Source organism: Leucoraja erinacea, chromosome 3 (assembly GCF_028641065.1).
Source record: "Leucoraja erinacea ecotype New England chromosome 3, Leri_hhj_1, whole genome shotgun sequence".
In the NCBI taxonomy this organism is placed as follows: Eukaryota; Metazoa; Chordata; class Chondrichthyes; order Rajiformes; family Rajidae; genus Leucoraja; species Leucoraja erinaceus.
The window spans coordinates 97,458,608-97,472,371 of NC_073379.1; the positions used below are offsets into that span (position 1 = coordinate 97,458,608).

The 13,764-nt window shown below is 41.7% G+C and overlaps 1 protein-coding gene across 1 annotated transcript in view; it reads left to right on the forward strand.

Moving 5' to 3' along the window:
* The window catches only part of LOC129695862 (solute carrier organic anion transporter family member 4C1-like), a 104,022-nt gene that overhangs the window by 19,200 nt on the left and 71,058 nt on the right, over window positions 1-13,764 (forward strand). Inside the window, exons 2-4 of the mRNA XM_055633267.1 lie at window positions 476-739; window positions 8,906-9,091; window positions 9,542-9,638. Coding sequence (XP_055489242.1) covers window positions 476-739; window positions 8,906-9,091; window positions 9,542-9,638 — 547 coding nt within the window. The remainder of the gene's footprint in view (window positions 1-475; window positions 740-8,905; window positions 9,092-9,541; window positions 9,639-13,764) is intronic.

Below are 13,764 nucleotides of genomic sequence, written 5' to 3' on the forward strand. Positions count from 1 at the left end.
TAAATTAAACATAGTTAGTTACTTCACAGCAAAAAGCATAAATAATCTTCAAGATATATTAGAGAATGAAGGGTCCAAAGTAAATTAAAATTAAATTAGTATTAATAGAAAAGTATTATAGCATATATAGAAGTTAAGTAGCCCAAAAAATGGACGATGATTTTTTGCTGAATATATTTAAGAAAGAAATCAATAATTTTCCCGAGGGATGTGAGGAAAGAAAGTGATTTTAATTTTAGTTTTGGAGATACAGCAAGGAAACAGGTCCTTCAACCCACCGATTCCGCGCCAACCAATGGTCATCCGTGTGCTAGCTCTATCCTACACGCTAGGTTCAATTGCAGATGCTCGTCTTAGTGTGTGAATTTTGGGAATGTTGGCACTGATGCTGTTTGCTTGATGTCACTGCATTATTATTATTGAGATATTCCCTGTTTTTATATATTTAAAGTAATAAATATTCTTTTTGTTCCAGGTGCTCTGGTGAATGGCCTAGTCAATGTCAACCTCTCCACGATCGAAAAGCGATACAACTTGTCCAGCTTCTACGCAGGATTGATTTCTACTGGCTATGATATCTCCTTCTGCGCCTTATGTCTCTTTATCTCTTATTATGGACAAAAGGGACACAAACCACGGTGGTTGGCCTTCTCAGCTTTTATGCTTGGATTGGGATCTTTAGTGTTTAGTCTTCCGCATTTCAGTAGTGGCCTCTATAATCATGGTGCTCAAATGAGAGGTCTGTTTATATCTTTGGATTTGAGAAGTACAACTTTTTTAATGCTCCTATTACATAGTTTAAATAAGATAATGCGATATAATTTGAAACCGGTATCAAAAAAATAAAAGGAAGGGATAAAAAAGGAAGTCAGCTAATCTTTGATCAAGACATAGCAAGCTAACTTCTCTAAATTTTGCACCTTTTTTGATGTGCAATTTATGTTAATATGTTCATGTCTAATGAGTCAATGGGTTCAATTATTCTGTTGAATAACACTTACCTGCTATGATGTCAGAATTTTGTTCTGTGGCCATCGCAGATTTGGAAGTGAGTGTAAAGTAAAATTATTGGCCCTCACCTTTATTAAAGAGTAAATCAGCGACCAATCCCTTATGACAGCAAATGTGTCGTTAAAACATGGAAATCATAGGATCTTCCTTGATCTGCTCCATTGAAAGTTCTGCTATATTGATGGTGAAGTTGCAAAACTAACTTGATAAATGACCATTATATTTTCTATTCACAAAGGCAAAGGCAAATTTTGGTTAAGGCAAATTCAGTCAAGTACTTTTAATAATAATAATAATAATAATACACTTTATTGTCATTGCAAATACATACAATGAAATTTCAGGCGCACTGCCCGTGCGGAGCTCCAACATATCAGATAAATAATAACGAATAACAAAAACAGCAAGAAAACGTCGTCAGAATGTGCAATATTTACAGTATAGTGTTGTGGCAGTACAAATATTGGCTATGGGGGCTGTGTGTTCAGTGCAGAGTTCAGAGTGGTGATGGCCTTGGGGTAGAAACCGTTTGTTCATCTTGTGGTGTGTGATTTGATGGACCTGAGGGCAGGTCCATCAAGAGACAAGTGATGTGCGGGATGAGATGAGACCTTTAGTATGCATGAAGCCTTCCACAGGCAACGAGAGCTGTAGATCTCTTCCAGGGCCGGCAGGTGTGTGTTGGTGTTGTTCTAACCAACAGTGAAAATATATGTCTAGATACATAGCGTCACATTACTTTGCACTTCAGTGATTGTTGGCATTTAAAAAGTTAATAAACACAACTTGTTTTTCTTTCTCTCTCTTCAGTGGATATTTGAATATTTAGGGAATTAAGAGACATAGGAAGAGCACAGGAAGGAGGTGCTGAGCAGAAAAGATCAGGCATGATCTCAATGAATGAGTGATCTCAATGATCTACTTTTGTGATTTACTTTTATTAATGTATTTTTCTTTACTTCTGTTGCACCTATTATTTAATTATTTTTTTGAATTTACTCTTCCATTGTCGGACTCTATGTGACTCAGTAGGTGTTCTTCATTCTGATTGGTTAAGGAGGTGCATAGAACAATAATTGATATTGCAAAGTGGACATTTTATGTGAGGTAATCAATGTGAAGCTGAAATTCACAGGCAAAATGTGATTAGAACTTAGCATGTATAAGCTGAAATAGTAGAATTGGTTCCATGCACCTGTTAATCCCTGTGAATCCCCCAGCAGTGGCTTCAAAAGCAGGACATCCATGTTTGTTGCCACTGCCGAATATTCATTTACAAATACATAATAGAGAAATTGAAAATGCCTTGAATGGATAGATAGGCCTTAACTCGTGTAGGAGGGAGCCTATCACCAGAGACCATCAAGAAATTTCCGAAGGTAGAGACAAAATGCTGGAGTAACTCAGCGGGACAGGCAGCATCTCTGGAGAGAAGGAATGGGTGACGTTTCGAGTCAAGACCCGGACTGAAGAAGGGTCTCAATGCAAAACGTCACCCATTCCTTCTCTCCAGAGATGTCTGCTCTGCTGAGTTACTCCAGCATTTGTGTCGATCTTCTGTGTAAACGTGAACCTGCAGTTCATTCCTACCAAGAAATCTCCGATGCTCATTTATTCCAGGTAAGGCCATCCAAGTCAGTGACTGTTTATCCAATGGTGATTTTGTGGTAGCCACCCCCATCTCCTTCCTGCCACTCTTTACTTGGTTATATATCTTGATGTGATAATTCCCACTGAGCAAAAGCACTTAATGTTCTGCTATTAAGGCAAGCAATAACATTTGTAAGCTCAAGCCTCTGTCATGAATTGTAAAATTGTGAATGGAAGATCTGGCAGTGGTCTCCTGTGCATTACCATTTTAGCATGTGTTTTAGTACACATTGTAAGCTCTAGGCAATGGTTGCTTGCTTGTTTTCAACAACCTTCGCACTTTGTACAAGGTTTCTGTTCCTGAAAATTATAATGCAAACATAAATTGAATGTATGTTAACTGGTGCAGCTACACTGAAAGGCCAATGCTGTTTTTTCATTGTTAATTCCCAGCTCTTGGCTGCGTTGCGAGCATACCTAGAAATAGCAAAATGTCTTTCATGTCAAAATCTGGTTAATCATCAGATTTAGGATAAAAGGCTCTGTTACAGTAGGTTACAGATCCTTGTAATAGTTCTGACATGTAATTGTCAGCGGCCAACTTCAAGAAGCTGATTTACTGAAAATCGCATTCTTTTTCTATTCATATGAACTTAAAATGTTCAGGTACATCAAGGAGATAAACTGGCTTATTACTGTAACAAAATTAATCAAAAGTTCAATATCTACAAGGAGTGCTGACGCTTAATTTGCCAATCTTCAATTGAAAATCTGGAAGAGGCAGATAAGGTTGGAGAAAGTTTTTCAAAATATTATTTGTTTATTGGTGATAAGGTATAATTTTTAAACTGTGATCCGACAATATATTTTGGAATATTTCTGTGCCAAAGACTGTTGCAATCATCATTTAGTGTTATCTTAGAGATAAATAGGAAGAGTTATTGTATTTTAAGTGCATAGTAAAGTTCCTGACCTTTGAAAAGGACAAGAAAATGCTAATGCCTGTAATCAAGGTGGTACTCTTATCCATTCTATCAGTAAATAGCTTTGCAAGAAATATTGGCTTGTGAACATTAAAATGTTGATAATTGGAACATTCAGATAGTTTATTGATCAGTAAAGATATTCTCTTGTGCACACTAAACAAGTGGGTTTAAATTAAATTGTGGGGGGGGGGGGGGCAATTAGAGGGAAGGTGAATACCAGGTCAAAGTGTTGTATATGAATGCGTGAAGTATAAGAAATAAAGTGGACGAGCTTGAGGCTCAGTTAGAAATTGGCAAGTATGATGTTGTGGGAATTACAGAGACATGGCTGCACGAGGGCCAGGGCTGGGAACTGCATATTCAAGGGTATACCTCCTATCGAAAAGACAGACAGGTACGCAGAGGGGATGGGGTTCCTCTGTTGGTGAGGTATGAAATTCAGTCCCTTGCAAGGGGTGACATTGAAACAGGAGATGTGGAGTCAGTATGGATAGAACTAAGGAATTGCATTTGGTAAAAAGACCCTAATGGGATGTCTACAGGCCCCCAAACAGTAGCCTGGATATAGGGTGCAAGTTGAATCAGGAATTAAAATTGGCATGCTTTGGTTGTTATGGGAGATTTCAACATGCAGGTAGACTGGGTAAATCAGGTTGGTACTGGACCCTAAGAAAGGGAGTTTGTGGATTGCTTCCGTGATGGCTTCTTAGAGCAGCTTGTATTGGAGCCTACCAGGGAAAAGGCAGTTCTGGATTTAGTGTTATGTAATGAACTGGATTTGATAAAGGAACTTGAGGTTAAGGAGCCAATAATATGGTCAAGTTTAATCTATAATTGGAAAGGGAGAAGGGTAAATCGGAGGTGTCGGTGTTACAGTTGAATAAAGGGGCTATAGACAATAGACAATAGGTGCAGGAATAGGCCATTCAGCCTTTCGAGCCAGCACCGCCATACAATGTGATAATGGCTGATCATCCCCAATCAGTATCCCGTTCATACCCCGTTCATGCTGAGAGAATGGAGCGGCTGGGTTTGTATACTCTGGTTTAGAAGGATGAGAGGAGTTCTTATTGAAACATGTAGGATTATTGTGGGTTTGGACACGTTAGAGGCAGGAAACATGTTCTCTATGTTGGGGGAGTCCAGAACCAGGGTTTAAGAATAAGGGTAAGCCATTTAGAACGGAGACGAGGAAACACTTTTTCTTACAGAGAGTTGTGAGTCTGTGGAATTCTCTGCCTCAGAGGGCGGTGGAGGTCAGTTGTCTGGACACTTTCAAGAGAGAGCTAGATAGGGCTCTTAAAGATAGCTGAGTCAGGGGGTATGGGTAGAAGGCAGGAATGGGGTACTGATTGGGGATGATCAGCCATGATCAGATTGAATGGCGGTGCTAGCTCAAAGGGCCAAATGGACTACTGCACCTATTGTCTATTGACTATTGCCTAATTTGGCTCTAATTTGTGGAAGGTGATCTTGATGTTCAGGGTTATAGTGGGGAGAGGGAAAACATTTCACTTTGTGAATATCATACTAGTATTTTGAACCATTTAAAATCACTATACATCTGCAGCCCGCCACGATTGTCTCCATTTCTGATCTCTTAAAGCTGAATTGCTTCACTGTGAATCTCATTTTTGGCTTTAATTTCCTCTGATGCGGAAACATGATGACCAAGAAATGTGGATGTTGGGTGCAACTTTTTATTGTTTAGCTTAATTTAGTTTATTATTGTCATGTGATTACAGAGTTGACGTGGATAAGCTTTTCCCACTGAGAGTAGGGAAGATTTAAACAAGGGGACATGACTTGAGAATTAAGGGACTGAAGTTTAGGGGTAACATGAGGGGGAACTTCTTTACTCAGAGAGTGGTAGCTGTGTGGTGGTGGAGGCAGGTTCGTTTTTATCATTTAAAAATAAATTGGATAGTTATATGGATGGGAAGGGAATGGAGGGTTATGGTCTGAGCGCAGGTATATGGAACATGGGGAGATTATGTGTTCGGCACGGACTAGAAGGGTCAAGATGGCCTGTTTCCGTGCTGTAATTGTTATATGGTTATATGGTTATGTGTACCAAGGTGTAGGGAAAAGATGTTTTGTTGCATTCTATCCAGTCGTCGAAAACACTATACACAAATACAATCAAACAGTCCACAGTTTACAGATACAGGATAAAGTGTATAACATTTAGTGCAAGATAAAGTTCAATACTGATTAAAGATAGTTCAGAGGTATCCTATGAGGTAGATGGGAGGTCAGGACTGCACACCTGGGAAGAAACTGGGCCTCTAACTGAGGGTATGTGTTTCCAAACGTCTGTACCTCTAGCGTGATGGTAGAGGGGAGAAGTGGGAATGACAAGGGCAAGACTGCGCCTTGATTATGCTGGTGGCCTTGTCGAGGCAGTGTGAGCAGTAGATAGGAGTCCATGGAAGGGAGGTTGGTTTGGGTGATGGTCTGGGCTACACCCTCAACTGTCTTGCAATCTTGGATGGAGATGTCCCCAAACCATGCTGTGATGTATCACAATAAAATGCTTTCCACGGCACATCTGTAGAAGTTGGTGGTTGGTGAGGGTTGTTACACAGGTGTTGGTGTGCTTTCTTGGTCATGGCTTTGATGTGGCTGTTGCAGGACAAATTGCTGGGGATATTTATTCCTAAGAACATGAAGCTTTCGACCATCTCTACTTCTGCACCATCAACATAAACCAGGGTGTGTGTACCGCTTCACTTCCTGAAGTTAATCAGAATCTCCTTTACCTTGCTGATATTGAGGGAGAGGTTGTTGTCTTGGCAGCAGGTTATAGGTTCTCAATCTCCTTCCTGAACTACAGCTCACCATTATTTTATATTCGGCCCAGCACAGTAATATCATCTGTGAACTTGTAAATTGAGTTGAATTGGTATTAGGCTGCACAGTCATGAGTGTATGAGTGTACTTATAAATATCAGCTATTTTTATTTCTAAGTGCACTGCTGGAGATATTTGACCTTTGGAACATTATCAAATTATGTCACATTGTTTTGAGATGTGGACATGATTGGACACTCTAAGAGTGACTATGATTTGATTTGCATAGAGAGAGTAAACAGTCAGAACCTTTCTCCTTGGATGTCTTGGTAGGTGTCTGGAACATTGCCAGGGTTGGTGGTGGAGGTAAATATGACAGTGATGTTTAAGAAGCTTTTAGATAGATACATGAATATGCAGGGAATCGGGGACAATTGCTCACGTGCAGGCAGATTAAATTAATTTATCTTGGTTTCATGTTTGGCATGGACGTTGTGCGCTGATGGGCCTGTTCCTGCGCTGTACCTTTTATGTTATTTAACAGATACCTGAAGTATTACACCACTGGACTGGGAATCTGATCTGTTTTGTTTCCTTTTAATTTCTGTAACTTACCTGCCCTCTTTGGGCATCCCTTGACCTTCCATCCTCTTCTCCACTGATGCTAAGGCCATGTGATAACCATCCTGCTGATCCTCCTACACTCACCCACCCCCAATTTATTGATCTGGTCTCAGAATTTTGGCCACTGCCACTGCTTCCCCACCCACCTCAGGTTATGATTATCAAGGAAACCCATATCAAGGAAACCCATACTTCCCCAGCGATGGCAGAAGTCCCACCCTCCCTGTGCCCACCTCTCATGTTCCATTCTCTGACGCAACTTCCACCCACTTCCCATCAATTATAATCAGACCCTTGCGTGCCAGATGTAACCTCTGACAACCCTGCTAATTCCTCCTTAACTGGTCCCGGTCCTGAATATGGTGTATTTTTCTGCACATGAAAGTGTGAAGCAGGTAATAAAGGTTTTGTCTGTAGACAAAAATGCTGGAGAAACTCAGCGGGTGAGGCAGCATCTATGGAGAGATGGCAACGTTTCGGGTCGAAACCCTTCTTCAGACTGATGTGAGGGTGGGGTCGGGAAAAAGAAAGGAAGAGGAGGAAGTGGAGCCAGTGCGCTGATCCATCTCTTCCTTTCTTCTTCCTGCCCCCCCCCCCCTCACATCAGTCTGAAGAAGGGTTTCGACCCGAAACGTTGCCACTTTCCTTCGCTTCATAGATGCTGCCTCACCTGCTGAATTTCTCTAGCATTTTTGTCTACCTTCCATTTTACAGCATCTGCAGTTCCTTGTTAAAGGTTTTGTCTGTGCCATGTAATGACTTATTAGCATTATTTACTGGCTCTATACATTACTAAAATTAATCTAATTAAACACCATATGTTAAATCAACGTGCTGAACTTTATGGGCAGCAGTGCATGAAAGCTTATTACAATTATGCTTAACCATCGATCCTATAAGTCAGTTAATGCCTGAAGCTTGCAGTAATTAGAAAGCCACCTTGGTGCAGTGCACTTTGCTAACAATCTTGAACTTTATCGAAAGAACATATAATTGTGTATCTACGTAACACATCAGATTGAATAACTTGCACTGAGCCATGCAGAGTCCGATTTAGGAAGTGTAATTTAATTCATTTAATTCAATGATCTGGCTTCAGAAATAATCAAAATCTGAGAGTTGTATATCCACATCTGTAAGAGTTAATTTCCACTGCCACTGAGGTTATTTGGCAGTTATCAAGGTTTATCAAACCATTAAAAAATCTACTTGCACTGGAATAGCCCCATTTTCTGTTGAATTTCAATTTTATTTCCCCACTAAATAACATTTCTTCATCCATTTCCATGTATTTGTGTGCCGTTGGTGAGATGCTGCTCTAATGCAACTATAGATTCGGGTCAACATTCCCCAAATTTCCATCTTTAACCATGTTCACTGGAAATTGCTATCTGATTTACACTTTGTATACATAGTATATACACTCGGTGTACATTGATATCCCTACCATTGATGTTATGCATCAGGTTTTATACTGGAACTTGCTATGAACAGAAGGCCACCTTGGTGCAATGCACTCTTTAACAAACTTGATCTTTGTTAACAGAAAAATCAATTGTGTGTGTCTACTAAATAGATTAGATTGATAAACTGGCTATGTAATCAGACAAATTCTGCCAACTATTTTCAGATTGTTGGATTATTTTAAAGATCAAAGGAATTTGTTAATTTATAACTTAATAATTTATAATCGGCCTCTTCTCAATAGCATTTATTATTCAGTTTGGGTGCTATTGCAAATTATGTGGTGTAATTTAGTATGTGGTTAACTAATGGCATTATGCTTGTTATAGAATAAATTGAGAAAATAATTATAAAACATAAACATAAAGATAAGAAAGCTCCTGAGATCTAACTTTTAAACTATTAAGATAAAGATAATTGTTTTTGGGTTTTTTCAGATACCTGTGGATTTTCCAATGGCAATTCCACCGGAGAAGACTGCAATTCCTCTAAAGCATCCAATTTTCTGTTTCTGTTTCTTCTGGGACAATTGTTGCATGGAGTTGGAGGAACCCCTTTGTACACACTGGGAACAGCTTACCTCGATGACAGTGTTCCGAATGATAAAACTTCCCTTTATATCGGTATGATTACATGACTGCTTGAGTTATGTTATGCATTCTTCGAAGATCACTGATTTTTAGTGAAATTGTGGCATTCTGGAATAAGACTACTATGATTAACGCTGTAAATTATATCACATTATTGGAAAACAAAAGTCACATTTTCAAGCTTTACTTACTATGTTAAATAGCTGGTGAGCTCCTCACCCTTTTAAATCTCTTCTTGCTAGTGTCTGACCCCTTGCAAATCCATTGCCATTCATGCCTTTTATCTGGCCTCTGTCCACACTTCTGGACCTCCTATTGCCACCATTTGACCCCTTACAGGTCTGCTGTTATGGAGTTCTTGAACTTTGAGCTCAGGTATCTGAAAGTATAATTACTGAGAGATAAGGTAATTGAATTGCAAACATTTTTAACATTATAGAAGTTAAAGTCTTAATTAAATATGCATGTTGTGATACACTGCAGGTATTGGAAGTGGCATGTCAGTTCTGGGCCCAGCCTTTGGATATACTTTAGGTGGTCAGATGCTGGACATCTATATTGATTTCGATCATGTTTCCAAGTAAGTTGATATTTCATTCTGTTAAATTCATTCAAGCCATGTTATCTCCATTTATCTGTTAGTATTAATGTAAAACTTGATTAATATTGAAAGCTTAATTAAAAAAATCACAGCCAGCATATCACTAGCAATATACCTAGTTTGCATCTAAAATTTCTTGACTTTACAGCAAATCACAGAAATTAGTTGAAGTCTTGGGATATATTTATGAGAGAAAATATCTCCAACTCTTGTCATTCGTATCTTGTCATCAATCCTTGAATCCTATGAGCCCCTCTCATTTCTGTTTCTTTTTCCTCATACCCTGACTGGCTCCCTCCCTACCATCCATCCCTAGTTTCCACCTCCTTGTTTCCTCGGTTGAACCAATTTGGACAGGAATAGTCAGAAAGTCATCCTGCTTAAGTTCTCTAATGTATATCACTCTTATTTTCAGTTCTGTATTTCTCCTTTTGTCTGTGACTTTCTCATTGTTTCTGTCCCCTTTTCCTATTGTATTCCATTTCTCTCCTCTCCAAACTATTCTGCAGCTCCAATACATGTTCATTTTAACGATTTATCCTGGTTTATGATGTTTCTCTTTTAAAGATGTTAGAATCTAGGTGTCGGAAACAGCAGGACTTGAGAGCACGAATAAGCCACAAGGCTTCTCTAACATACTCTGCCATCCATTATAATCTTGGTTGATTCTCCATTTCAAGACCTTTTTCCTGCCTGATTCATACAGTATATACCTTAATTAGTTTTGGTCCTAAATCTTTCTTGCTTAGTTTTAAGTATACTCAATAGTTGAGCATCCCACAGGCGGCTGGATGGAGACTTCTAAAGCATCACAATATTAGGAGTAAACATATTTTTCCTCATTTTGGTTCTATATGAATGAATGAATACGTTTATTGGCCAAGTATGTACACATACAAGGAATTTGCCTTGGTGCTCTGCTTGCAAGTAACAATACGCCATACAGTAAACAATTAAGAATAAAACATAAAACATTAAGAATAAAACATTATAGTTTAAACATGTAAATGAAAACACGAAGCGCTAACGGTGAAATTTTTACATATGCCGATAAGAGATTTACGCCATGGTCAAAAATCACCTCATCTGAAAATTTGATGCATTATTTCCCAAGTTATTTACGAAAATGTTCAAAAATTTTAAATAGCTTGGTAAATAAACTAGATGGTCTCGCTGATGACGTCACAATGGCTCTGCCTGCCTGCCTCTGTGCACGCTGCCACAAACGATCTGCCTGCCTGCCGCTGCGCACGCTGCCACAATGGCTCTGCCTGCCTGCCTCTGCTCACGCTGCGAATGATGTCACCCCTGTTCTGTCTTCTGTACTTCTTGGCTTCTTAACTTTCACTTCTTTAAATTTGTCAATTAGCATTTTTAAACTGGTGCTTAGGTCCGCTGGGCTCCTTGAAGTTCTATAACATTGCTGCGGCGGCCGTTATCTCCGCGCGGGTGAGGGTGCAGGACAGCGTGCTGGGAAGTTTGCCAGCTGTTTACAGGAATTTATTTTATGGGGGCTGATAACATGTTCCATATGAAATAGGAACATGCGCTCTTGAAGAACAATGTAATTGTTCAAGAATGATTCATTACATTTTTTTCCCACTGTTACTTGTTCAGGAGGACTATATTATTGATACAGGTGCACAACCTTTTATCCGAAAGCCTTGGGACCAGACACTTTTCGTAATTCAGAATTTGTCGGTCTTTGGAATGGAAATTTTTTAGCGTATTTTAATGGCTGGCTCAGTGGTAGAGTGTTCGGCTCATATCCGCAAGGTCGCGAGTTTGCGCCTTGATCCAGGCAGTTACTCGGTCGCGAGTTTGAGTCTTCAATGTCGTTGTTTCTTGCAGAATAAATGTTTGTATGAAATGCAGTGTAGGAGAGGTGTACTGACTGTGTGGGCAGAACTTTGGAAGTGATAGCCCACCAGTCTAAAAAGCCGCTGTGTCTCCCTGTCCCTGGGATAGCAGGGGGCGATCAAACAGCACAATACCCCCCTCCCCCTCCAACTCCAGAGGAATCCGCTCCCCGATGGGCCGCTACGGCGACAAGTGGCAGTTTCCCACAGCCCGGGATGCGCCACCCCAAGAACACCTTGCACACCATCAGCTTCTGCCCCTACGTGTTCCTCTGGAGCGGGGCTGGGCTGGAGTTGCTGCTGGCTGTGGGTCTCTGGGATCTCCGTCCTTGCAGTGGGCCTGGGAGTCGCTGTCCCGTTGGTCCTGACGTCTCCGGCCACCCCCCCTGGACTGGAGCTGAGACTGGGAACTGTACCGCCCTTGCCCCCTCCCTCTGCAACTGCAAACAACCCCACTCTCCTGCAAGGGCGGTACAGTTCCCGGAGGATAGCAGGTGGCCGGAGACATCAGGACCAACAGGAACCCGCTCCCCGATGGGCCCCTACGACGCCCCGAGCTGCGCCCCGTCATCCGCAACCCAGGTTCCTCTGTAGTTGGAGCGGGGCTGGGCTGCTGTTGGCTGTGGGTCTCTGGGTTCTCCGTGCTTGCGGTGGGCCTGGTGGTCGACGTCCAATTGGTCCTGACGTCTCCGGTGACTGCACTGACCTGCAGCCATCGCCGACTTGAAGACAGTGCAAAGCCCCCGCGCCAGTGCAATGTTAAAAAGTTCCCACGCTAGACTCACGATAAACTGTGTATCGTGTCTACCGTGGGAACTTTTTAACTCAGCGGGCAGGTAGCAGCATATTGTCAATTATTAACCCTCCCGCGCAATATACCCTCACCTTCTCTTTTATGGATGGGGGTTTAGTTCCCCTTTCTTCGAGGACCGACCGGAGGTTCCGCTGTCACCTCTGCGGGTCGCCCTCGGTGAACGTCCTGTCTCCCTGTCCCTGGAATAGTAGGGGGCGATCAAACAAGCTGGGCTGGAGGTGCTGATCTGGGATCTCCGTACTTGCATTGGGCCTGGGGGTCGGTGTTCCGTTGGTCCTGACGTCTTCGGTGACTGGCACTGTGCTGCTAGCATCGCGACGTGAAGACAGTACAAAGCCCCCGCGCCGGTGCAATGAGCGGGGAGCTGGAGAGGGGAGGGAAGGGGTCACACACATGTCCGGGAAGCAGAGGGGTGTAGGTGGGGTGAAACTGAAGGGAGCGACAATCTACTGCTGCCTGCACGCTGAGTTTAAAAGTTCCCACGCAAGACTCACGATACACTGTGTATCGTGAGTCTACCGTGGGAACTTTTTAACTCAGCTGGCAGGTAGCAGCATATTGTCAATTATTAACCCTCCCGCGCAATATACCCTCACCTTCTCTTTTATGAATGGGGATTTAGTTCCCCTTTCTTCGAGGACCGACCGGAGGTTCCGCTGTCACCTCTGCGGGCCGCCCTCGGTGAACGTTTTCAAGGACCGAAAAAATGTCGTTATTCGGAGGTTTTCGTTATTTGGATCTTCGGACAAAAGGTTGTGCACCTGTACTAACACTATGTAAAAGTGTGCATTTAAACAGGGGAGATATTAATTGTCAGTATGAAATGAACAATAACATTAGCTATGGGCACGCGCATGGGCCCCAGCTATGCCTGCCTCTTTGGAGGGTACCTCGAACAATCCTTGTTCAATGCGTCCCATGGCCCTATCCCCAAACTCTACCTCCACTACATTGACGACTGCATTGGTTCTACCTCCTGCACCCATGCAGAACTCACTGACTTCATCCATTTCACCACTAACTTTCATCCGGCACTTAAATTCACCTGGACCATTTCTGATATCTCCCTACCGTTTCTGAACCTCACCATCTCCATCGCAGGAAACAGTCTACTGACTGACATAGAAACTAGGTGCAGAAAATAGGACTACTAACCCACCAACTCCCATGGCTATCTGAACTAGACTTCCTACCATCCTGCTTCCTGTAAGGCAGTGGTTCCCAACGTGGGGCGTACGCCCCACAGGGGGGCAATTTTATTTTTAAGGGGGGCAATTGGGTCCAAATTTTCGATTTTTATTTTTTAGGATTTTCCATCAGGTAAACATATGCAGTTTATGTTTCAGATGTTATTTTGAGTAAATAGTTTTTGGGGGGTAGAAAAGGTCTTTATTGTGTAGTTATTACAACCAAGGTATTGGCGTTTTAAGCT